The 25,161-nt window shown below is 45.1% G+C and overlaps 6 protein-coding genes across 10 annotated transcripts in view; 3 read left to right on the top strand and 3 right to left on the bottom strand.

The window, feature by feature from the left end:
- Nucleotides 1–1,339, top strand: part of LOC111077920 (exportin-2) — a 3,717-nt gene extending 2,378 nt beyond the window's left edge. The window contains exons 6-7 of the mRNA XM_022372418.2: nucleotides 28–328; nucleotides 394–1,339. Of these exons, the coding sequence (XP_022228110.2) occupies nucleotides 28–328; nucleotides 394–1,131 (1,039 nt within the window). The 3' untranslated portion in view covers nucleotides 1,132–1,339. The remainder of the gene's footprint in view (nucleotides 1–27; nucleotides 329–393) is intronic.
- The window catches only part of LOC111077921 (diacylglycerol O-acyltransferase 1), a 10,825-nt gene extending 4,001 nt beyond the window's left edge, over nucleotides 1–6,824 (bottom strand). The window contains exons 1-5 of one of the 2 annotated variants that reach the window (XM_022372419.2): nucleotides 6,650–6,824; nucleotides 2,461–2,807; nucleotides 2,270–2,398; nucleotides 2,108–2,199; nucleotides 1,991–2,043 (exon numbers count right to left, since the gene is read on the bottom strand). In XM_022372419.2, coding sequence (XP_022228111.1) covers nucleotides 1,991–2,043; nucleotides 2,108–2,199; nucleotides 2,270–2,398; nucleotides 2,461–2,792 — 606 coding nt within the window. In that variant the 5' untranslated portion in view covers nucleotides 2,793–2,807; nucleotides 6,650–6,824. The remainder of the gene's footprint in view (nucleotides 1–1,990; nucleotides 2,044–2,107; nucleotides 2,200–2,269; nucleotides 2,399–2,460; nucleotides 2,808–6,649) is intronic. The other variant, XM_022372420.2, reaches the window with a different exon arrangement.
- On the top strand, nucleotides 1,786–25,161 carry LOC111077926 (trans-1,2-dihydrobenzene-1,2-diol dehydrogenase). Its single transcript, XM_022372426.2, has 4 exons — nucleotides 1,786–1,978; nucleotides 23,602–24,048; nucleotides 24,127–24,653; nucleotides 24,710–25,161. The coding sequence occupies exons 1-4, from the start codon at nucleotides 1,915–1,917 to the stop codon at nucleotides 25,076–25,078; spliced, it is 1,407 nt and encodes a 468-aa protein (XP_022228118.1). The 5' UTR covers nucleotides 1,786–1,914; the 3' UTR covers nucleotides 25,079–25,161.
- Nucleotides 1,902–25,161, top strand: part of LOC111077927 (degenerin del-1) — a 72,026-nt gene continuing 48,766 nt past the window's right edge. For 3 of the 4 annotated variants that reach the window (XM_022372430.2, XM_022372429.2, XM_022372427.2), the window contains exon 1: nucleotides 1,916–1,978. The gene's annotated coding sequence lies outside the window, so the exon portion shown is untranslated. Of the gene's footprint in view, nucleotides 1,979–25,161 lie in introns of all 4 variants that reach the window. The other variant, XM_022372428.2, reaches the window with a different exon arrangement.
- LOC111078653 (mucin-5AC) lies at nucleotides 7,311–12,848 on the bottom strand. Its single transcript, XM_041593821.1, has 2 exons — nucleotides 12,563–12,848; nucleotides 7,311–10,125 (listed from the first exon to the last, which is right to left on the bottom strand). Exons 1-2 carry the CDS (start codon nucleotides 12,846–12,848, stop codon nucleotides 7,556–7,558), a joined length of 2,856 nt encoding a protein of 951 aa, XP_041449755.1. The 3' UTR covers nucleotides 7,311–7,555.
- Nucleotides 15,028–15,243, bottom strand: LOC111077914. The gene has a single exon (XM_022372383.1). The coding sequence runs from the start codon at nucleotides 15,241–15,243 to the stop codon at nucleotides 15,028–15,030; it is 216 nt and encodes a 71-aa protein (XP_022228075.1).

Raw genomic sequence — 25,161 nt, 5'->3', positions numbered from 1 at the left:
GCTCAACTAATTTGGTTATTGCTTTAGAATCGTTTGCCAAGAAAATGCCACGGCTGTCAGCTCTTTCGAGGAGGCTTTGTTCCCAGTTTTCCAGGGAATACTGCAGCAGGATATTGTCGAGTTTATGCCATACGTCTTTCAGATGCTTTCTGTTCTGCTGGAAGTGCGCGAGGGCAGCGGCTCCATTCCAGAGCCCTACTGGGCCCTATTCCCTTGCTTGCTATCGCCCGCCCTGTGGGATCGCACAGGCAATGTGACGCCTCTGATTCGTCTCATCTGTGCCTTTGTTAAGCAGGGTGCTGCCCAGATTCAGGCCATGGGAAAACTGGTATGAATTCGAAAGACTTTCATCAAAATTTCAATTATGATTGATTCATTTCCTGTTTCTTTCAGAATGGCATTTTGGGCATCTTTCAAAAAATGATTGCCTCGAAGGCCAACGACCACGAGGGCTTCTATTTGCTGCAGAATCTTCTCTCGTATTATCCGGCACCTGAAATGCAATCGAGTATGCGTCAGATCTTTGGGCTGCTCTTTCAGCGACTGTCGCTGTCGAAGACGCCCAAATACATCTCTGGCATCATCGTGTTCTTCTGCTTCTATGTGATCAAGGCGGATGGCAGTCATCTGGCAAAGCTTATAGACGAAATCCAGCCGAACATGTTCGGCATGCTGTTGGAGCGCATATTCATCACGGATCTGCAAAATGTTGTCAAGGAGCTGGATCGCAAAATGGTGGCGGTGGGAGTGACCAAACTTCTCACCGAAACCCCCGAAATGGTTTTGCCCCAATATGCCCAATTCTGGCCGCGTTTGCTCCACGCCCTCATCGACATGTTTGAGCATCCGATGGAGTCTTTGAAGGGCATTGAGGGTGAGGTTGTCGCCGGAGTTGCCGAGGATCCCGATGCGGGCTATCAAGTGGCCTTTGCCCAGCTCACCCATGCCCAGCCCAAGCAGCAGGACCACCTCGCCGAGATTACCGATGCCCGACAATTTCTGGCCAACGCACTGTCCAAGTACTCGCAGAAGCGGCCCGGAGAGCTGACCAGCCTGTTGGGCCCCCTCGAACCGGAGTACAAACAGATATTGCAGAAATACTGTGATCAAGCCGGGGTACGCATTGTCTGAGGAATGGATTGATGAGCCGCAATTTAATCCGCAATCACAATCACACACCTCGCACCTACATTCGCATACCTTTCTCCATATTTTTGTAGATGCAAGAGAACAAGCTCTCCTTCAAACAATCAAGCACCGAAACTCACCCATGCATTAAACTGTTTTCTTATATATGTTATAGTCTATTTGTCCGAACAATAAATAGTTACGTTTTGCATATGAATTGTTTGATCCCTCCCAGAAGTTTGCACTACGCAGATGAGAGATTATAGGTGACTTACGAGTATTCTGAATTTATAGATAAACACAGTCCGAGTCGAACTATGGCAGATATACTACAGATACAAAATACTCATATAAAAGCGTACAAAAATTCAAAATCTTTTTATGGGTTTGCTACTTGCTAATAAATGGAGAAAAATACCTTACCATTCGTATTTACTCTAACAAAACATTCCTAAACTAAATGATCCCAGGAGTAAATTGATAAGCAAAAAAGCCTCCTTTGAAGGGTTTTCTACGTTATTTGGCGGTATTAGCGGTATTTTATATAATCTCTACCTATAGAGTCAGAGATCCCAAGGAAATACGAACCGCAAGAACAGATCTTATCCGGCATACTAAACGTTTTTTTCTATATACTCTAATCCGATGTAAAGTCATTCCGTTTAGACACAGTTGCCTAACAATTCCTTTCATTTTTCGAAACAATTACCAGTTTTTGTAAATAAAACTAACGAGTATTTAAAATTATTAGCAAAGTGCAACCAATCACCATATACCACACGAAACATGCTGAGGCTTCTTCAACCGATCAAATTGCCATCGCCAAAATCTTGCCCCCGAAACTATCTACGTGAGTACTCACCATTGCCAGACCCTTTTCTACCGCCAGACACAGCGATATGTGAACTATGGAGTCTGAAACGAAAACCAACAATGTGACAATTCTTTGGACTGCGTATTTCGTTAGCAGGAGACTTACAAATGATCAGTATGAGGGCATTGTGGCCCTCGCCCTCATTGTGACCGCTGATGAAAAAGAACCAGTCCAGGGGATTGATGCGAATGCCATATCTAGAAAGAGTTGGAAACATATATTCTTAGAAATGTTATACACTGAGATGTGGTTTTTTCTATGACCTACTTGAGAAGATTCTCCAGACCTAAGCGCAGACCGCCTATGCAGAGCAGTAGGAAACCCCAGTTGACCAGACCCGTGAAATTGGTAAAGCCCGAACTCCAAGAGAACAGCGAATCGCGGGGTCGATGGATACTGAAATTGATACGAGTCTTTGATTATATATATGTTCCGTTTAAGTTATATTTTTCACTCACGGTCTGCCGGGCTGAGCCTTACGCTGCTTCTCTTCTTTGGTGGAGATCTCCTCGGCTCGGGTCACACTCTGTGTTCGTCTATAGCGCGTCTTCTTCTCGCTGCCATTGGAGCCATTGCCGTTTTCGTCTTTGTCCAAGACTTTGCGATACTGTCGCAGATCGATGGGATTGCCATGCTGATCGAACAGGTTCTGGGTGGACTTGCGGTTCCTCAGATTGCTCAGATTATGTTCCGTGGCCGAGGCTGAACGCCTCAGACGCTTCATGAGTCCATTCCTTTCGTGCTCTATTTTTGGGGCCCCCTTTTCCTGAGGATCTTTGGTGGTTGTCATGGTTGCGTGCTAGTTCTTTAAGTTTCATAAGTGTTAGAAATTTTGATGTTGATTAGTTTTCAATAAGTGACCAATCTTATCAGGAATTCCAGTTGGCCACTAAAAATGCAATATTAAGATAAGATTTGTACCATTTGTACCCCCATTAAAGAAATAAACATTTGGGCCACAGAAATAGCGTAGTAAAGAGATTGGACCAAAAGAAATCTGAAGAGAGTTTGTTATCGGTCAAAGTTATTGTTAATCCATTTGATTAGCTTGTTATATAGTTTATGGAGAGAGAGAGAGATGAGATGGAGAGATGGATGGACATACAGATTGAATTTAATGCGCGTACAGACGCACTACCGGAATCTATTTCAGTGGTTTCTGCGGTCAAAGTTCGTCCGGCTACTTGATCGCTGATTAGGTAAACAGATACTACCATTTGCATAGACATTGTACCCCTTCCATGAATGATCGGTGTGGGTAAGTTGTCTAGTCTGGTCCATAAAAGGTCGCTCGACAATTACTTCTCGCATTAACTAAGCAAAAACAAGTTGAAAAATTGTTACAAGTACGGATTGTAGTTGAATGCAAAACGAGTCAAGATCGCATGTTAAATTGCTGATCACAAAATGATTATCAGCATTAGAGCAGGTGATGATGCTACCAAGTCTTACGACTATATCGATTCTCCCCGCTCCACTGCCCACGCATTCACTCTAACGCCCTGACCTCTACATATCTCTCTCGATTCATCTGGCCCTAAATAAATGACTACATCTGCAAATTCTATTTTTATATCAAATTTGAGGTTCACATTCACGTAACTTGTTTATGCAAGCTAGCGCCAAGAATTGATTAGAAAATTGTTGTTTAAACAATTATTAAATATACTCGTTTATAATATACGAGTGAAATGACGAAATTTGAGGGTTATCTATGGAAACGGAACGCAAATCTACGTCATTTTCAAGGGTGAAACAATCATTGTATAATACATGCAATATGTGAGATTTATAGTTGAGAATTATCGTATTTGAAAAATTATATAAATATTTGTGAATGCATAATCGTATATACTGATATCTTTAAGATATTGCTATATCTATTGACTTTGGTAGATCAAAGTTCAATGGTAATGCTTAGTTTCTTATCGTGAATTTTAAATTGCGTTTCTAGACTTTAGGCCTACAGTGAAGATAATAAAAAAGGTGTTGATTGTAAAGTTATATCTGTAATACATTGGATTTGACCAATGTTTCTATTTGTTCCAATGGTTTTTGGCGAAAGACTTTTACATAATCATTCACTTTCAGTCCATTGAACTGATCCAACTTTAAAGAAAGACAAAAGTACACATATATAATACATACATATGTGAGAATTTACATATTCCTCGCACCCCTATATACAGAATGCAGAATGATTAAAGTCGAGTCATGGTGACGCAACGTCATCCAGAAGTCGGCGAAGCTCGTCATGGCTCATCAGGGCGAGAGAGTCATGAGTAATTAAAAGTCCGTGTAGAGGACAGATACAGTAAAGCCATGCGTACACGTACGAGTTACATATGTATACTAAATATGTTTTCCTGTATCTACATACATATACATATGTATGTATACATAAATATATGTACTCTATTGTCTCCCGCATATGGATCATGCATCGAATTGCTTCTGCGGTTTAACGCTTAGTTTGTTGAACTTTCGGTTTATATTTATACGGTGTGAGGAGGCCATGGGAGGAGGGGAACAAGTGTAGTGTTTAACTGCAGCACTTATCGTGCTCTGCTCTTTATATAATATGTATCTGATTCCAGATAACCTGGGCTGTGGTTTTCTATACCCTGCCTTGATATCTCTTATCCCGTTCAGATCCTCTGATCTCTTAGCTTCCCCTGATAAACTTTGTACATACACTTCCAGTAGCCAGTGTTTATTGTTTCATTTCTGTATGCATTGATTGAAATGCAATATATGACGCGAACTTTCCTTGTTTTATTTTTGTTGTACATCAACAAACATTCCGGTCACTCCGGCAGTCGTCGCAGTACTATTTGCTACTCCGTACTCCGCTAATTACTGCCTGCAGTAAGCAGTCCGAACGAACCGGTTCCCTGTAAATGGAGAAGAACTCTCTGCCATCTACGGGCAGCAAGCAGCGGCATTGATAAGTAGGTCAGTAATTCAAACATTTTCATCAACTCTGGCTGCGGATCGAATTCAAAACACATTGATGATAAAGGTTATCGTTAACTTTAGCGGTTCATTGATTGCATAAGTACCCCCTCTTATCATGTTGCCAGGAGGCATTCATTCTACCGCCCAGACATGTCTGGTCAGGGCACACCCTGCTAATCATAATGTTTCCCCTCCACTCGCACTTCTTACATTGTAATACGGATGCGAACCCACAGAAAAGGCACGAACATGAGAGGAAACAAGTGAAACATTAAAAATTTGCCGGCTCGCATTCGCTTATCAATGAAAAAGCACGTCTTAATGTTGTGTTATCAGCGACAGTCTGACATTTGCCGCCGACGACTGATAAACGCTCACAGCTGGCATTTTCCTATTGGAATGAGAGGAAATTTTGTTTTTCCTACAAGCATACACAGACACTTTTCCGATCTCTATCTCCATCACTGTCTCTCCCTATCTCTCTTCTCTATTGTTTGCTCTGTCCTTCTCTCCCTCTCTGTTGTTTGCTGTGTGTGTCTCTCTCTCTCCTCTGGCTCGCCATTGTTTGCTATGTCTCTCTGTTTGGGTTTTAGCACGAACAAAACCGGTTTTTGGCAATAGAAGTTTGTTTGGTTTTTGTGATACCCTTGCAGGTGGTACTACGATCTTGAATGGATATTGGCAGCCCATAATACCATGCATATGTACCACCCTTCAATCCCTTACTCTATTATTCTTCTTTTTGCTGAAAGCAGCTGGAATTTCTTAAATCCGCTCAGTAACTCAAATAACCTTCCCTCAAAATACAAATCTTAAACTTCATTGTTCAGGAAGGTTATAATAGGGGCCTTAATCCATCAAATAAACTTGAACGAAATCGGATGACTATATTATATACAATCGATCTTGGCAAGAGTATCAACAGCTTCGGCCACCAACGGTTTGTTTCTTGTTTTGTTTTGGAAGAGACAACGACGCGGCGGCGTCACATTTCCGAAATGTTTCCTCAGACCTGCGTCTGGTGTCCCGGATCAAGGTTATTTTCGCTTTATGTTCATGTATAGCTAGTCATTATCTGATTACGCACAACACATTGATGGTGGCTGAAGAGAGCTGCCAGAGAGATAGATAGTTTCACTAATATATGGTCACTATTAAATTAAAAAGATTTGTGGTATTTGTGTCACTATCTGCCGCTCTAATAGGATTTGAATTGCAAAAACTATATTATAATCGGGGGTACACTACACACTTTATCACGGAAGTTTTGTTTTACTTTTATCACTGTCCGTCCACTATTTTATCAGAACAAAACCCGTTCTGCAGGGGGGTAACATTGAGTCATAAACTGTAGCAGCACGTGCTTTCGGTCACTTTTATTCAGTGTTTTTGTTACTTTTGTTCTGGTTTTACTGTTATTTATGAGTGCAACACATTTCGCAAGTTCCGTTTCGCAGAAATCCAATTTTGCACACTTCATTTGGGGGCCGGGTGCCCCATTTACGGCTTTCATTAACTTCCCCCCACTAACACCCCTAAAAAAAGCGAAAGCGAAGCGAAGAATCCACTCGTTGATCGTAAACAAAAAAGTTTCCCACTCTCTCACTTAATTTTAGCGTCTCCCTGGAAGCTCCATGAACTTGACTTCACACCAAAAAACTCTCTTTGTTAAACAATTAATTTATTTACTTGTATTTTTTGGGAGCACCTTGCATACAATTTAGTTTAATTTGCACTTTGTTTTTTGTTGTCTTCACCCGCGACACGACGGGGTGCCAGAGAGAGAACGTTTTCCGTTTCTGGAAGCGGCGTTTTTTCACTGTGTGCGTTTGGGGCGGCGTGGAGATCTCGATTGACGCTTGGCGCTTGAAGTAAATGCTGGAAGTAAACAAACGGGGGACTCCAGTTATCAGTTACTCATGCGTTTTACGTTTTCAACCAAAAACGGTCCGTTTTCATTATGGCCAGACAGCTTTGGTTGTTTCATAGCAGTCAGCTTTATTAGTTACAGAGCAGCAAGCTTTAACAGTTTATAACAATGCTATAGGAGCCACCTTCAATATTTTGATCGTGCCACTACCTCGTTCTGCTATCTCACCTTGCACTCGCATTTCAAATTTCATTCATCGCAATCGATATCGAAGACAAGCGCGAAAATGCGATCGATTATTCTATAAATTAAATTTAAAATTCAGAGCTTTCAAATGAACTTTCACTCGATAAGCTTTATTCACTTATTTAACAGATGGCGCCATTAATTGCTGCAGCACCTGCCCAATAGTGTCGCTATAAAGCGGCTAAATCAGAGGATTGTAAAAATCAAAAGGAACGGATATTATTTAATGTTTTATTTTATTGCACTAACAACTACAAAACAAACGACATTTCAATGATTTAAATTAATTGTAACTAACTTTGCAGTCACATTGTGACGTCAGCAGGGCCTAACAACTAACAACAAATAAATACAGATACAGATACAGATCGGTTCTCCTCCATTTAAAGCTGACTTATTTACAAAAACATTTAAGTGTAAGAAAAGTTTCTGATAGATTTGGTATAGAGCGCAGTTAAGAAAAATTGTGTCATCTTAGGCTAATGCTGCTGTCGTCTCTCCTCAATCAAATCCTCCAAATCGTCCTCTCCATCGTCCACATCATCCACGAATCTATCGATGCGTTTGAGTAGATTGTACTCGTTGTCCTCCTCCTCCTCTTCAGCCTCTTCGTTCTCCGCCTGCTGACTGCCAGAAGTGGCAGCCCCATCATCGAAACTCGCCTCCTCCAGCTCATCCTCCTCCTCCTCCTCCTCATCATCATCATCATCATCATTGTATTCCATGTCGGTTGTGGCCGTGGCCCCTACGCTAACCCTCGACTCGGGCAATTGATCATAATCAAAGACCTGACGCGTTGACCGCAGCGGCAGCTCCGTGCTGGTGGCTGGTGGATCTGACCCCAGATCCTCGCCAGCTTCATCATTTTCCAGTAGACTCGATATACTACCTGCCTGCGTGCCAATTCGTGGCTCTGGCTGCTGGGGCAGCAGCCTGGTGCTCACCGGCTTCAGGATGGTGCTCATGGTGCTGCTGGCTGGGATTGGGTTCGGCTTCGGCTTCGGGACTGGGACTGAAACTGTCGAGGAGGCAATCTCATGGACATCGGCAAACATGTTGTCCAGCAGGCTTAGCAGATCATTGACGCCACTTGCGGAGGGCGTCGGAGAAGATGGGGCTGTCGATGATGGAGTAGTAAATGGAGTTGTCGATGGCGGCAAAGAAGTTGTAGTCGTCGTCGTCGTCGTTGTTGTCTTCAACGTGGTTGTTCTTTGTGTGGGTTTGCTGGTGGAGCTGCTGGTGACTGGCCTTTCTGTGGTTGTCGTCACAGGCCTTGGTGTGGTTGTCGTCATTGGCGTTGTTTTCGTATGCAAATGCTTGACCTGAAAGGTCTCCACTGTCCCACGCTTCTCATTCGGATCGGCGATACGGACTACAGGTTCCCGCTTGGAGATTACCGGCACTATCTTCGGACTGTGGGGGTCCAGTTCGTTTTGGCCATAGGTCTTGACCTTGGAGTGACCCTCGATGATGAGATACATGGGCCCGAGCAGAGCCTTTGGCGGCTGCTTATAGTGCGAAAAGAGCGAGTCGGTGGTGGATTCTGGCGCGGGTGCCACGGTGGGACGCTGAGCCAGATTGCTCGTCTGAGGGATCAGCAGGCGGTTGTTAGTCGTCGTTGTCGTCGTTGTGGTAGTGGGGCTGCTGCTTCCAGGGCGTAGATAAATGGGCAGAGGCGTGGGAGTGGTCATTGGTATGGATATGGTGGCGGAACTGGTTGGACTGGTCACCAGCATCGGTCGGAAGCCGGAGCTGCTGCTGGTCTGCGGTGTGGGCGTGATGTAGATCTCCTGGCCCAGGCTGCTGGCCACAGTGGGCACTGCAATGGTGGGTGGACCCGGCACAAAGGTCACGGGTGCGTAGCCCATCGGTGGGCGCGTCGAACTAATGCCATAGCCTGCCGGCGGTAGGGCCTGATGCGGTTTGCTCGTGCCCATCAGGTACTTGGTGGCCGGCATTGTGGGTTTCACCTTCGGCTTGACCACCACCTCCTTCTGCAGTAGTTCGTGCAGCCAGGGCTTCCTCAGGGACGCCTTCGAAGCCCCCAGATGTCCCGGCAGGGAGTTGGGCGAATAGCTCACCGTCTGGTGGGGCCTGGAGCTGAAGCTGTAGTGCTGCATGGACTCCTGGTGATGGGCATCGGCGTAGCTCAAGCGATGCGGCGGCATGCTTGACATGCCGCTAATGGGCGCAGAGGAGTGCCAGGAGGTGTAGGACGGATGGTAGGCCATCGATGAGGTCATGAATTGCTTGGGTGCTGGCGAACTCATGTGGCTTATGTGGCTCATGTAGGAGGTGCTCATGCTGGGTGAACCCGCAATGGATCCCGGACTGCCACCCGTCATGCTGTGACGATATTCAATAGAGCCAGAGCCAGAGCCCGCTTTCATCATCATCATAGGCGGTGGCATTAAATGCGTGGGCGGCATGTGCTGTTGTGGTGGTGGTTGTTGTTGTTGAAATTGGGGCTGTTGTTGGTGTTGATTTTGCAGGAGCTGTTGTTGAATTGGTGAATGTTGTTGCATTGGTGTATGCTGTTGACTTTGTGAATGGATTTGCTGTGGATTCTGGGCATGTTGTTGATGCTTTTGCGTATACTGTTGTTGAAATTGTTGATTATGTTGTTGAATTTGCTGATGCAACTGCTGCTGCTGTGGCGGAGCATAGTAACTCCTTCGTATAGCCGCATACTTTGCCAACTGTTGCTGCTGCTGTTGCTGTTGATGCTGCTGCTGTTGTTGCTGCTGCTGTTGATGCTGTCCCAATCCCAATCCCAATCCTGGATAGGAATGCGAATGTGGCACCCTCACACGCTCACTGGCCACGCCCAGCAGGAGGATCTCACTCTTTGTCTTGTTCCGCAACACCTCCGGTGGCAGCTCCTTCTTCCTGGCCTCTGGGTTACTCTGTCCGGTGCCATTGTTCTCCGCCCAATAGCGCACCCTCTCCAGGGCGGGCGGACTGTAGTCGTAGGTTGGATCCTTTTGCAGGGGATCCCCATGGCCCAGCGGACGCCACTCGTTGTTGTTGTTGTGATCCAGTCGAGGAGCTGTGAATGAGTTGGAGAAGAAGCAGAGAGGAGGATGATTGAGTGCCGTATCAATTTACTTTTACATGTGCAACTTTAATTGCCCCCAGCCACCCCACACACATACACACACACACATTCGTTCGTTCCCCGAATGCCCGGAAGGCAGGAGCTGCAGCTAGAGACGACGCTGGGAGTCGGAGATAGGCCAAATCATAACTCGTTAAAGTGTTAACAAATGTTTTTGTCCCGTCACTTGGCCATTGGTGGGCATCCTGGTTGCTCAGCTCATCACAGCGAGAGTCGCTCTGGCAGTAGATCTCCGGTAGAAAGAAATACTATGAGACAATAGTGTGACGACAGAGAGAGAGAGACAAATAAGCTTCATCTGCAGAGTCCGCTTAAAGTCCAGATATTGCAGAAATGAAAATCCTGCCTTTTATTGGAGATTGGAAATTCATCTACAAGAATACAAAACACTTCTCCCACGTCGACTGCCTGTAATCTCTACAATTTGTACATATAATCAACTAAAGGCAACCCACCATGCACCACATTCGAGTTTCGAACTCAATCATGGCAATCGTGCTTGGCAGCGGCACTCGTCAATCTGCCCTCGTGGCTGACTTCAATCGTTTCGAGTTGTTTGTGCATAAATTGATTTTAATGCCTGCAGACAGTGTCGAAGATTGGGGGGCTCACTCGCAGATCCGTGGAGCTGTTTAGCTCCTCTCTGCGAGGCTCCTAATTAAGCCCGAGTCAGAGGCCAAGCCGCCGCACAGCCCGAGTGTCTGTGCCGAGATCCAGACGCCCACCTGGCAGCAAACACTTTCGGCTGTTGACAGCCGTTGATCACTTGGGGCCAAGACCAAGGCAATCAACACAGCAAACATAAAGACAGACACAAAGAGAAGTTGACTCTGGCTCTGGCTCTACCTCTAGCTCTGGCTTTGTCTTGGATTGGGCTGTTGTTGGATTTGTCTTGGTGTTGCTTGATTGACTGATCAACGGGCGGCGATGGAGGCGACTGCGAATGCGGAGGCCTGTTAAATTATTAGCTAAAACCAGACAAATCGCTTTCCATTTGGCCAGCGACAAAGGCATGCGGAGCTCTCGAGAGCTCCCAAACGTGAGGACCTGCACTTGGCCCAGGCGGAAATGGCCAGCCATGCATCTTGATCTGCTTCTGGCAATTGCTTTATATACCCTTGCCGGAGAGGGTATGACAAATTTGCAAAAGGTGAAGTTGCATTTCGACTTTTGAATATCTTCTAGGAGTGGGTACTCCTGTTCTTAGTTCTTTGCCATCCCTCAGAGGACTACATGATGCGAGACATTTAAATATTGCAGGCAAACTTTTATTAATATCAGATTGGGCTTTGGTAAGGGGTTATGTGCATCCTAGGATAAGGCAACCAAAATGGTGGTGCTATCCGCACTAGTGTTGGCTTCAGTTGTGGTTGAGACGGTGCCATTGCCGGGCAGAGTGCCATTTGGTGGCAGACCAAATTGTGGACGCCGCTGAGATCCTCCCTGCTGACCTCTCTGGGGTCCTCCCTGAGCAGCTACCACAGCAAGCAGGGCAAAGAGGACAATCAAGATGTGGAAACGCATGTTGTTTAGAAGTTCGAACTGAAACTGTGATAACTTTCACTGCCTCCAGAGCTCTTTTATACCTTACTTGCCAGAAGAAATCTACCCGCAGAACAGCTGCTGCCTCTGGGTGATGTATCACTGATCAAATAAACGCAAGTTCAGTTCGTAATTTGGAAAAACCGTAGACAAATATTGACTGCGCTAAGAACGGATTCTACGACTTGGTCTTGACTCTTTTTGGCCGCTCATTCATTCGGTTGCTTTTCATCTGCGTCATGGATAGGCAGCTGCTCTTGTTACGTTTTCCGTAGTTCTGGTTTCTTGTTTCTGTTTTTGTTTGTCTTTGGCGGGGGATTTTCTAGCTGAGGGAATTATCCAGCCCCATTTCTGGTGCATGAAAAGAGTATTTCAAGCGTCGTCGTCCCCTCCTTGACAACCTTCCTTTCTGATCTTGTCGCCTACCTACGCCCAGTAGTTCAGTCCACTCCGCTCCCCGCCATGGCCGGCCAATCGGATTGAGTGCATGTACGGCTGGCTACTCGTATCTGTATCCCATTTATCCTTGCATAATTGCCAGTAACCACGAAACAATGTTGCCAGACGATTTTCACTTTCATTCGCATTAAAATGCCTCGCATGATTGCGCTCAAAATTGTTTGATCTCCTAATGCTGGCCATTAAAATAGCGCTCCCCCCACCACCGCCACCACCACCGGTGGACCTCCGCTCACCTGCTCTCCCAATTATGTTGGTGAAACAAAATCAAAGTGCAAATCTTTCATATTTTTCTTTTTTTTTGTGTGTGATTTTTTTCGCATTGTTTTGTTTTTTTTTTTTGTGTGTGCTGCGGTTCATTGCTCACCTGTTGTCGCACTGGGCGTCAGTGACTGTGGCTGTGGCTGACCAACCTCATCCTGACTGGCATTTGTCTTCGTCGCCGTCACCGTCGTCACCGCCGTCGTTTTGGTTGTCGTGGTCGCCTCCGTCTCTGACGCTGTTGATTGAGCCAAGACCTCGAAGACTCCGCCGGCTGAGGCTGAGGCTGAGTGGACCAGAGGTGCGGCCGAGAGGAGCAGCAGCAGCAGGGAGCAGCAGCCCAGACAAAGTATCGTAACCAAATCGTTGCTCTTGTGGCGTCCACTGATCATCTTGGTTCGGTTCGTTGATCGCCTTCGGTTTTTCTTCTGTTATCTGGAATTTTGTAAATTGTAGAGCTGAGTTTCGGTTATGGCTTTGATGATGATTTAATATGCCCACAGATCGATTGTTGATCTCCCTGTAACCTGCCATTTATTGTCCGGCAGCCGGACCATGGCAAACGTATTCTTAAGTATTGGATAACGGACGTGAATGAGGAAGTAAGCCCGGCCCGGCCCGGCCCGGCTCGGCTATTTCAATGGACTCTCTTAACAGGTTGTTATCGAGATTGCTGGGAAGTTAATTTACTCGAAATGGGGTACAACACATGTCTACGAGTATATTCAGTTGCCCGTCAAAATTGATTCATGTTTGTTGATTAAAGAGCGAGGAAATTCAACCTTTCACTTACGAGTAGCTTAAATATTTATTTATCTAAAATAAATTAACCAAAAACGCTGTAAATTATATATTGATCAGATGTGCTTTGATAGTTCATAAAAATGGAAGAGAGAGAGAGAGTGTTGGGGTAATTTCGATATAATTATCATTATGGGGCTTTATTTTTAGAGTCTATTGCACTCGAACGAATTAGAAAATGTTTGCAATTAAAATTGATTTAGGGTAAATTTCGTCAAAAATATTACATCGTTAATAGGTATTCCCTATTAAGCTGTAATTTCATTAGCCGCAAAATTTCATAATTATAATTATATAAGGGAAATCCCGCTTGTCTCTCTTTTTCAAACTGCTGTTCAAACCCCACATAAGGATTCACCTCAATAATATTACATTCAACTAAAGAATTAACTGGTACGAGTATGCTTGGGTTTCTCCTCTTCAGAAACTGTAATTTCCTGAATGAAAGATTTTTAAACGATTAATTCATAATTTATGGCACTTCGGGACCGAAGGCAAGCGGTCAGGCAGTCAGGTAGCGTGACAAACCAGACTCCCTCTGAGGAGACGGAGACCCTGACTAGGGTCTGACGTCTACCCACGACTTGGGCGGGCGCCGGCATCTTTGACCAAAGCTGACCAAAGCCCTCTTACTCCGCTGCCATTTCTGCACGGTACCTTTCTTCCGCACCGTGGCTCTTCCTCTCTTACTTGCACTCTCCTGATCATTATATAAGTACTATAACGTGGAGCTGCCTGCTCTTTCTACATCACTTGCACTGCGCCAATCCTCCACCCATCCGATCTTCAACTCTCCCGCTGTTCTCTCCTCTCTCCCTCCCTGCTGGGGTTTCTCTTCCTGCCTCTCTGATTCTTTTTGTCGGACATGTCCTAAGGGCTTCTTATCATCATCATTTGCTTGCTCTCCGCTGTTGCTTGTCATCTTTGTCTCGTCTTTTCTTTCTTACTGAAATTTACTGACTTTTTTTCGGCTTGCTCTTCGCTTGCATTTCGTTCCCATCGAAAGTGAAACTTGTGATTTTTGATCATAAAAGAAAATTTGCATTTATTTTGCAGCGGCCTCTACGGGTTTCTTGTAGCCGGTGTCGCCGCTGTTACGGTTGTTGCCTGCTGCCTGCTGCCTCTGAGTCGCTCGGCGGCAATCGTAAAAATTAACTTGATTACTACACGCATAAATAAAGCCATTAAATGGCAAACATCTTGCTATGGCAGCAATTAAAATCAAATAAAATTCGCCGACGGCATCCAGATCAACCCCTCGCGAGGGGGGCAGAGTGCGTGCGGCAGGAGGTAGGCACCAGGAAGGGGAGGTGGCATACAATTGTATATAATTTTGTTTGTTAACTTTTTGAACACACAAATTCCAAGTATTGGGAGCAATGGATTCCCGAAATGTTAGCCGGAAAATGCTCCATACAAATGTTACAGTGCTTCCTTTAACAACATAGTACGAGTATTATTAGCGTTATGACACAAGCATACATTTGACTACTACCCTTTGCACAGGGTATTATGATTTATACCAGTAGTTTGGAACGCACAAAAACATCCCTTTTGCGACGCAAACAAACTCAACAGCGGAATGTAGTGAGAATGCGGAATGGTTAAGAGAGGGTATGACAATAGGTTACCGTCAATACACTACCATCCTTCAGAGGATTATTTGGTGCTAGTGTCTTATATTGACTATGCTGGTAGGATGTGAAAAACATTAAATTCTTGCAGGGAAATTTTTATTAATATCAGATTGGGCTTTGGTTAGTGTTTATCCTATGATGAGGCAGCAACCTCAGTAGTTGTGCTATCCGCACTAGTGTTGGCTTCAGTTGTGGTTGAGACGGTGCCATTGCCGGGCAGAGTGCCATTTGGTGGCAGACCAAATTGTGGACGCCGCTGAGATCCTCCCTGCTGACCTCTCTGGGGTCCTCTCTGAGCAGCTACCACAGCAAGCAGGGCAAAGAGGACAATCAAGATGTGGAAACGCATGTTGTTTAGAAGTTCAAGCTGAAACTGTGATAACTTTCACTGCCTCCAGAGCTCTTTTATACCTTTCTTGCCAGAAGAAATCTACCCGCCGAACAGCTGCTGCCCCTGTGTGATGTATCACTGATCAAATAAACGCAAGTTCAGTTCGTAATTTGGAAAAACCGTAGACAGACCTTTACGGGGGGTAAAAACGTCAGAACGTTCTTTGTGCTTTATTGACTTTATATGTATGCATGACATTTCAGCAGTATTTAATTCGAAATGGAAAACAACACATCCTGAATTTTAATGGGAACTAATTCTTGCATAGATAATCCCATCTACTCATCCCAGTTGCAAATCAATTTAATTCTCAGTCTCACAGCTGTCAACAAACAATCTGGAAGGGTATCCACGCATCAGTTTGTTCGTAAGTTAGGCTTGTTTTCTTCAATGTTCATTCACGTGTCAGTTATTTAATTTCCCTCATTGTGTTACAACCCATTTGCATAAGCCAGAGTCACTTTGTAATGCATTTAATTACGCATAATTTCTGTGTTATTTCACTTCAAGGTGTTTACATGACAAGTGAAATGTGTTGCCAGCTAAGTGAGTCTTATGATAGGGTATTATGTGATGATCCGATAAAATCTGAAGTACCTGCGAGCGTTTTAAACTGCTTTAGTGGCTGTTAATTGCCTGCCCTTGAAAGTAGAGAACTCTTGAACTGGAATACAGAAGAGAGGAACAGGCTGGTAAAAAGATTATTAATGGAGACAATTACCTTTTAAAGGCTAGACAGATCTCACATTCTATTTTCGTTTCTCTGTTTTAGTTTATATTTAACTGAAGAGTAATTAAAAACATTAAGTAAATGTATTTTCAGTTTCAGTTCCGTTCAAGTACTGATACTCCGATCTATCTCAATTAATCCTTTCACAAGTTTGCGGATTTACACAACCCTAGGCCGTGTCCAAAGACAGTTTATCTGAATTTATTTGGTAAATTACAAGCAGCCGAAGGTAAATCAACTTTCATGGCTCTCCGGACTCCACTCGGATTGCACCCAATCAAACGCAACCCACACATCGTACAAAGTATGCGAACACATTAACTTTATTCCCCCGCTATCATAAATGCATTCCAAGCACTTTCAATTGATGTCTCTTAAAAGCCACCACTCAGTCACTCAAACGCTGCCTGTTCGGGTGCCCGGTTGCCGGAGTGCTCGGCTGCCCGCAGCAAACAGAGACCCAAAAGGCTCAACGCAGACAGGGACGGCGAGCGATAAAGATAGAGTGAGAGATGCACTCAAAGCGACAGCTGTTAAGTGGCCGGCTTAGGCCATTGAGTGTAAAAAAGGCAGCCACAAAAACAAAAAGCCGATGAGCAAACAAACAGACCAATAAATAGACAAACAACCGAAGCAAAGACCAAGTCGCAGCCAGATCCAGAGCCAGTGCCAGAGAGCCGAAGCTGAAGCCAAAGCCAAAGCCAAAGCCAGAGATTCATTCAAGTGCGCGACACTTTTTATGCGCTAAGTAAAAAACAACAAATAGCTGAAATGAAGGTGCGCCCAAGGGCCGACTATTTAGATACTCTTGCGGGCCTATTTTAGCTATAAATTAAATTAGATTTACTAGCTTATTCCAGCTAAGTTCCACAAGTTGTAGTCTCAAAGATTCAGCCAATAAGCTTATTTGTTTAAATGCCTTTACCAGCTCTTTGGTTATTATTGGGAAAGAATATATATTCCTTCTGTTCATTGCAAACCTCTGCTCAAAATCCTAATACTCTCTTCAAGTGTATTAAAACCAACAACGACGACAACTGGTCAAGAAAAGAAAAAAACGGCATGAGGAGCAGCAGCAACAACTGCAAGAAACTGGCGCACTGAGATGCATACCAACATGGCAGCGTATTAGCCAAAGACAAATACTAATTGCAGCCAAAGCAGCTGCAACAGAAGCAGCATCAAGCAGCATCGCATCAGCATCAACAGCAGCAGCAGCAGCAGCAGCAGCAGCATCAACCTCAGCAGCAAGCATCAGCACCGGCTGGCAGTTGCTGGCTTTTTGTTGCCGGCAGTTAATTTCATTTAAAGAATGTCATCTTCACTTTAAGTGAAAGATAAATGTGCCGAGACGCAGGAGTGCCTGGAAAATCAAGTAGCACTTGGGCTGTCTCCCTTTCGCTTCATCTCCATCTCCATCTCCATCTCCATCTGCATCTGCATCTCCCTCTCCGTATCCCTCTCTATTGCCGTCACACACTGCGTATGAGTGATGTCCATTTGTTTGTCCCACCAAGCGCCGGCTTAACTTTATGCAGTGTCTTAATTCTTTGCGCAAAGATCGTAAAGCGAGAAAGAAAGATTCGATTTCGCTGGCAAAGAAAGGGGCAATTTATGTGCAACATCCGCACTCACGGATTACCCGCTTACTCGACCATTGAAAACCGAGAGTTGATTGATGGAAAATGCGTGAAAAATGGCCAACGAGCGCATGTTAATGGCCGAAAATGAGTCGTCGTGACCGGAGCAGAGCGCTGTAAAATGAAGCGTGCAGTTCTCGATGGCTAAGGCTGAAATGGATACGACTTGCTGTGATAGATGCTCCATATAAAGATCGTTGTGTTGAGGTTGAGTCATCAATCTTCAGCCAATCTAGTATTTGCTGATCGTATTATATCCCTAGCCGTTTTATTTGCTTGTAATTGATCGTACACATTGGACTCTTAACACGATATTTACCGATCGCACATCAACTTTAGTGGTCATACATGAGCTTAACATGTTGTAAAGCAATCTTCATTGATCATTCAAATGTGCAAACCAATCATATGCTTACGATTTAACATGACTTCTGGCGACCATACATGATTTTTAGCGATCTCACAATATCTTCAATATGTTTCAAAACAATCATAGCCGATCAAACAAGGTCTTGAATGATCGAACAGGATCCTAAATCACTTTTCATCAAGCTAGTTAAACTCTAGGTAATGTTAGCTGCTGCCACAGTATGCTATATAATCGAAACAGGATCTTTAGTGGGCATTCCAACGTGTCTGAGGATTGTGCAGGATGTCCAGTGATCAAGAATTATGTGAAGCAGCGTGAAAATGTTTATCGAGGATACAAGTTCCTCAGTTAAATATCAATAAATATTTTAACATATCACAGGTCACTCTGCAAACTATTAAAGCAATGAAAGACCCCTCACTCCCCTTTCCAGCCTAGATCAAAGCAGCTTGCACTTCGAAAACGGATTCCTTGTGTCAACGATCATCTTTAAGCATCCAATGCAATCCATCAATCACTTTCCAACCTCTTCAGAACCACATTCACTTCAACAGCCGATTCTTTCACTCACTTTCACTGCCTTACACAATCTAAGCAGGATCTTACATCATCTGGTTTCGGCCAAACAGCTTACCATTCAATGCTGGTCGCTGAGGAGCAATGATTCTCAACTCTGTTTTCGGTTTTGTATTCGTTTTATAATCCTTTTGTGAATGCTTCTATTTGATTAATTTGCAGTCATTTCCTGGCTGACAATTGTCACAAATCAATAATCAAACACACAAACACGATCCAAACACACACAATTGGCCGGGCTGGGACTCGGGCACTGAGGACGGGGCTTTCAAGAAAACATTTCATTTCATTTCATTCAGTAAATTTCACTTTTAAACGACCAACGCGGCCGATGAAGATACTCGTAGCGGCGGCCAAGGTGGCTCTGGGAGCTTCTTATTCGTACACCTGAACCGACGACGACGACAGACATTCGCACGGCTTCAGCTTCAGCTTCAGCTTGAGCTTGAGCTTCGATTTTTGGATTCGGCTTGGGGTTCGGCGTTCGGCGTTCGTCTCTGACGGGGACTTTTATGGAGGATCTTCAGGTTTTCTAGTCGGTGTCTCTCTGGTGTCTGGTGCCAGTGCATCCGTTTCAAATCGCGTCCGTTTGTTAACTGATTTCGCGTTGTCTTGGCCAAAACTCAAATTCGAAACTGTTAAAAGAGGCAGCGACGCTACCTGTGGCAGCGACAGCGACAGCGGCGCGACTGCAACCGAACCACCAGACAAGTCTGCACTTGTCGTCTTTTCGCTTTTTTTTGTTGTTGTTATTTGTTGCTTGTTGTTGTTTGTTGCTGTGCTGCCTGCTGCCTGTTTGGTGTTTTGTTGTTGTAGTTGTTCAAGTGGCTTTTGTTGAAGTCTCTGCTGGCGCTGTTGTTGTTGTTGGTGTGGTTTTCAGTGTTGTTATTGGTTTTTGTTGCTGCTGCTGCAGTCGTTGTTGTTGTTGTCAAAGTCCCTGTCCTGTCTAAGTTTTTGGTTGTAAATATTCTGTCAAATCTTTCATTCAAATTAATTCATATTTGATATTCTCGCGCACTGAGCCATATGGGGCATTCGCACATTCAGATTCGATGTATGATACTTACTTAGTGGCGTTGATTCGCTGTAAAAATTGACCAAGTAAGCGAATAACACACATTTTAGACCACCTATATAAATCAGAATATACTATATGTAGTAAGTGTACACTCCAATATTATAGGGACCAATTCGACAAGTAGATGCATATTGTATGTTGTTCTGCTTGAATTACTCAATCGAAATGTTAACGTGGAAGTGAAAAGGAGCAACAGCAGGAACCATCAGGAGTTCTAAAGATAGGAGTTCCTTAAAGTTTTTCCCACCTTCTCATGCAACGTGATCGGGTGCTGCAGCTATTTTGTTTTCAAGTTAGCCTCACATTTCACTGCCTGCCAAAGAATGTTGGTTCTGTTTGGTCGAAACTTTTTTCTGGACTTTCGCTTTTCGTTTCGTGTCGGTTGCATAAAAAAAACACCCGAAATTTGTGGCCAAATAAATTTCTACCTGGGGCCACTAATCGTAAAATATGTTAAGAGCTTCGGGACACAGCCAACAGCCAACAGTCAACAGCCAACAGCAGACAGAAACAATTGGCAATAGTCATGACATGACTGGCTGTCAATTGTTGCTGTTGCCGCTGGTGCTGTCTCTTCTGCCCCATGGGCGTGTGCGTATTTGATGGGAGTCAGGAGACGAATGAGAGGGGGGGGGGGAGGGGGCGGTGACGGGCACACGCGAAACACGTCGGGTGCTGATATGCCTTTTGTTGTTGCTAGGCCTCAAAGCCTTCCATTGTTTTCTGCATATTTCTGCACAAAAATAAGGTGTCAATTAAGGCGCAACATAAGCGCGGCAGAAACAAAATTGCAAATCAAAAGACTTTGGCAACGAACTTGACAGATGACTTTCACAGCCTAGAATGGCTTTGCACGCCCGTAATGTATGCTCATATCAATGGGTACTGAATAACAAGCGGTTCGGCTCAAAATCAATCCACTTTCTTTCTTTTTCAAAATTAAGCATATGTACATATGTTTAGTATTCTTTGGTGGCGATTACGACTGGCGAAGCATGTCCAAAAGAGTACGAAGAATAAAACAACTACATAGAAATATCTGGGAATCTATTTTACCTTTACTACAAATACCTGTTGTAATTTATCATAATTACCAATCAACCTCTCAACCTTTGGAAAAATACAGCACAAGATTTGCTAGCGGACAATTCCTATGGTCTAATAAATTAATTCCCCCGCCAAAGATTTGTATACTATTTTCCGCTCAGTGTATTCACAGTCAAATTAAGGATGGAGCCTTGGCAAATCATTTTCTGTCCCCTCCACTGGCAATTTGTTATCCTCCCCGCCCCCGTCCTAAAGCGAATTCAAACGAATTTCCTCAGTCAGAGTTGGTCACTTGGTAAGCCGCATTAACTTGTTTCTGTTGCAAGGCCATCGCCGAGTGTCGAGAGCCAGTGCGGGCACCCCCGCCAGTGGCTTGTGGGCCCCCCCTTAATTAGCGCATGTGTTGCATGTGGCTGTGTTGCATGTTGCCAGCAAACTTGCAAAAGCCTGCAACTTGCCACTAAGCAAACATTGTTGTTGTTGTTGTTGTTGTTGTTGCTGTTGCTGGTGCTATTGGCGGTGGCTGGAGACTGAGGCTGAGGCCCACTCAGCCGTGTAAATTGTATCAATAAATTTATTGATTTCAACTGTTGCTGCTGACTTGTTTAATATTTTGCGACGATTTATGTTGCAGGCATGCAAATTTTAGTATTTATTTGCTTTGTCGGTGCACGCAGGAGATGCTGCCAGTGCCGCTCGCTCTGGCTTTAATGAACATGTTGTCTCCGTGCCGTGTCGTCGCTCTCTGTGGAAAGAGTCATCAAAAGACGCACGCATGGCAAATTTGTGTGCTCCGGCTGTCATCTATGGCCTGGCTGCTCCTACAGCTCCTCCAGCTCCTCCAGCTCCTACTGCGCCGCCTCCTGCTCTAACTACGGCTACAGCGCCAACTTCAACTAAAACTCCAGTTGGATTTCCAGCTCGTGCTCGTGTCGTTAAATGACAGAAATTAGGCAACCTTTCACTGGCGCATAATTTCACCCACACGCACACACTCGCACTCGTCCCCCATACACAGAGCCACTTCCGGCAACTGGCGAGAGTTTTTCGTATACCCGATAATGGTATACCGCCCATAGGGGTATATTGTATTTGTGGAGACTTATGTAACTTGGAAGGGGATGATTTGTCCTGTCTGTTCGTAAGCAAAAGCGAGTTTTGTACTCTTTCAGAGGCAGAGACTAAATCCTGAAAGACTATAAAATATTTAACTATAAGAGGTATGTAGTCTAAGCTGTTTTAATCATATATATCCACCAGCAGCATAAACGGCTTCCCTTTGGCAGCATTGCCATTTCTTATTGCCATTTGATTCTCATTGTAAATGTATTTCTTGATTCTCCTCTCTTGCCTGCTGCATGCCAATTAGATAACTTTCTACTCACAGTGACATTTCATAAACTAAATCTAGCTAATGGGTATGTCAAAATCGAAGCACTCGGTATCGACAATGGCATTCCTATTTGTTTTGTTCAGTTGTTTTTATTTTTGGTGCGTCTGCACAACCAAAGAACACTTTCGTTCATTGGCTAGCCATAAATACAGCACTCAAAACCATTCGAGTGACGGGTCTCACACATATTTTTATTATTTTGCATTTGGGTTAGGGCAATTTCTACGGCCATCGACTTGCCACTGGCCACAGCAGCACCTGCCATGCATGCCAAATCAGGTGAAAAGCACTGTTGAGAGGCGAGTGGAAGCCGCCGCCGACTGTCTCTGCCGTCGCCCGGTGCATTGCTAATTAGATAAACAAATTTTCATGTGTGTTGGGTTTTTGGTGTTGGGCTGCGCTGCGCTGCGCCTGCGCGGCCAACAGTCCACTTCGACGTGTACCGTACCCCTGGACATTGTTGCACGCACTCGAATTATTGAAAAGTGAAATAAGCTGCGAAAGGTGGCTGCTTCGCCAAGGGTAAATGGTGAATGTTGAATGCTCTCTCTATTTTGTGGCTTATGTGATTCGTTTTGAGGGTAATCCAGAGCGGAAAATATTCAAAAATCAATTAAACATTCGTAGTTGATAGGTAGCGCTAAGGCCCCTTAAATATAATAATTATAATTAGCATAGAAATAAAAATAGCGCATAGAAAATATAAATCGATGATGGTCTTTAAATGATGGTCTACATTTATATTGTTCTGGTAATCCAGCACAAATCGAACCTTTGAATCTTTCTTGTTATTGAATGCCATACAATTCATTTGATTTCTCCCACTGGCAAAGCGTCAGGCCTCACCTCAAAGCTAAGATACCCTCATGACAGTACAGTATGTAAGTACTCGTACAGTGATAAATATACAAACAGTCCGATGCTTAGTTTCTAAAAAAGAAAGTGAAATTCGAATGCGGACAGAACGCGGCGTAAAGTGCGAGGCCCAGGTAGCGCCTAACTTGGCCAGGACCAGGCCAAAAGCAACACCAACACCAACAACAACAACAACAACAACAACAACAAAAAACCAGACCCGATCCGATCCGAACCGATGCGACGCGATTCGATTCGATTCGATCCGCTGCGAGTTATCGCAAGTTTTTGATGCTAAACAAATATGACTAATTATGGAGGAACTGACGCACTAAACAGCGCCACATAATGCCCCAGTCGTCTTGGTTTCGACGTAGATGGTCCATCCAATCCCAACCCAGGCAACAATAACAACAACAAAAACAACAAACACCGGGGGACCGGTTGCCGAGACCCAAACAAACACCCGCAATTTCGCCAATTCGTGGAAAAACGTTCGATTGTATGAATGAAATGCGTTTTACGCGACAAACAACAAAGTCGCAATCGAACTCAACTCGAGTCGTCGTAGTTTTCACTCTATAAGGTGACTAATCTCTGCCCCACCCCCTCCACCCCACCCCACAGATGGACTCTCCACGGTGCGCGTCAAGCGCTCGTCCAGACAACAACACGCCTCGGAGAGTCGCCACTGCAGAGGCATCCACCACATCATCCGAGGCAGCGGCTCCACTAACATGTGCAGGCCACGCCCACGACTGTTGCACATCAATCGATTCAACGGCGGCAACGATGGAAGTACTGGCAACAATGGCAACAGTGACAACTCCAAAAACAACTCGGAAGATTACAAATCGCAAACGGACGAGAGCCGGACTTTGAGGTGGGGCATAGCACCGGTCAGCCTCATGGCAAATGATTTTGCCACCGCCTTGAGTGTCCTGCCACCGCATCGCCATGAGATCGTCTCTTGTGCGGCGGCCTATCGTTCGCATGCCCTTGCCTTTGCGGATAAATATGAAGTGAGGAACGTGTACACCAGCTTTGAGGATCTGGCCAGGTGTCCAAGTGTGGGTGAGTGTCTAGACACAATGACTCCTGATGGAGTCATAGCAACTGATCATAGCAACCTTCCAACTTCCTTGAGGTCAGATGTTGTGTACATATCGCCGCTGAATCCGCTGCACTGTGAACTTTGCCACCTGATGCTGAACCACGACAAGCACGTGCTGTGCGAGAAACCGATCTGCATGAGCGAGTCAAAGGCAGAGAAGCTGCTGCGGAAAGCCCAGGCCCGCGGTCTCTTCCTCATGGAGGGCATGTGGCCACGCTGTGTGCCCGCCTATCATTATCTGCGCCACCAGATCCTGCGCAATCGCTTGGGCGACGTCCAGAATGTTCACTGCACCCTCGGTCTGCCCGTGTCGCAGAGTAAGTTGGCCCTCTACGGGGGTGTGACGAGCGATTTCGGTGTGTACGGGATACAGCTGGCGCTGTGGGTGTATCGGGAAGTGCCGGAGAAGGTGCGGGCCACGGGGAAGCTCAACGAGGAGAATGTGGACGTGGTGGCCAATATAGAGCTGGCTTTTAGCCACAATCGCTGGGCCAACATCGAGGTGAGTGCCGAGGAGAAGCTGAGCAACAAAGCCATCATCCAGGGCAAGGAGGGCTGCATCAAGGTGTGTGCACACATCTGTCTCTGATCTCTTCTATAGAACTCTTCTCCCCCCAACAGATGGCCAACTATTGGTGTCCCACGCGTCTCATTACCGAGGACACTGACTACGAGTTCCCACTGCCTGGCGGCGAGGAGGTCATCACCCACTATCACAACCGCCTGGGCATGTGCTACGAGGCGGAGGAGGTGCGAAACTGCATCCTGAACGGCAGCACCCAGAGCGAGCTGTTCAACCATAACGAGAGCCGACTCCTGGCCAACCTAATGGACAGCATCCACGCCCAACTGGGAGTGGGTCGCAGCACCGAAGTCTATACCAAATTTAAGCTGGAGCACGATTCAAAAAATGCCACAGAGGCTGCCACCGATCGGGACACCAGCGAAACAGTAAATAGTAAGACGAAGAAGAAAGGCGCTGGTTCATAGAGCGGGTGGGAGGGGGCAGCTATCTGTTGGATACACTTACATATGTATGCGATTTTCTGTTTAGTGTTTATGTTATAAAGATG

This window comes from Drosophila obscura, unplaced genomic scaffold, assembly GCF_018151105.1.
Source record: "Drosophila obscura isolate BZ-5 IFL unplaced genomic scaffold, ASM1815110v1 contig_200, whole genome shotgun sequence".
NCBI classification, from domain to species: domain Eukaryota; kingdom Metazoa; phylum Arthropoda; class Insecta; order Diptera; family Drosophilidae; genus Drosophila; species Drosophila obscura.
This window is presented reverse-complemented; position numbering and strand designations above follow the sequence as displayed.

Bases quoted from the DNA above. Each gene is read 5' to 3' on its own strand.
- LOC111077926 (XM_022372426.2), top strand. From the start codon at position 1,915: ATGCTGAGGCTTCTTCAACCGATCAAATTGCCATCGCCAAAATCTTGC. The intron at 1,979-23,601 runs GTGAGTACTCAC...CCCACCCCACAG, and splicing joins TTGCCCCCGAAACTATCTAC to ATGGACTCTCCACGGTGCGC. The intron at 24,049-24,126 runs GTGAGTGTCTAG...CCTTGAGGTCAG, and splicing joins GGCCAGGTGTCCAAGTGTGG to ATGTTGTGTACATATCGCCG.
- LOC111078653 (XM_041593821.1), bottom strand. From the start codon at position 12,848: ATGATCAGTGGACGCCACAAGAGCAACGATTTGGTTACGATACTTTGT. The intron at 10,126-12,562 runs GTGAGCAATGAA...ACTCATTCACAG, and splicing joins GACGCCCAGTGCGACAACAG to CTCCTCGACTGGATCACAAC.
- LOC111077914 (XM_022372383.1), bottom strand. From the start codon at position 15,243: ATGCGTTTCCACATCTTGATTGTCCTCTTTGCCCTGCTTGCTGTGGTA.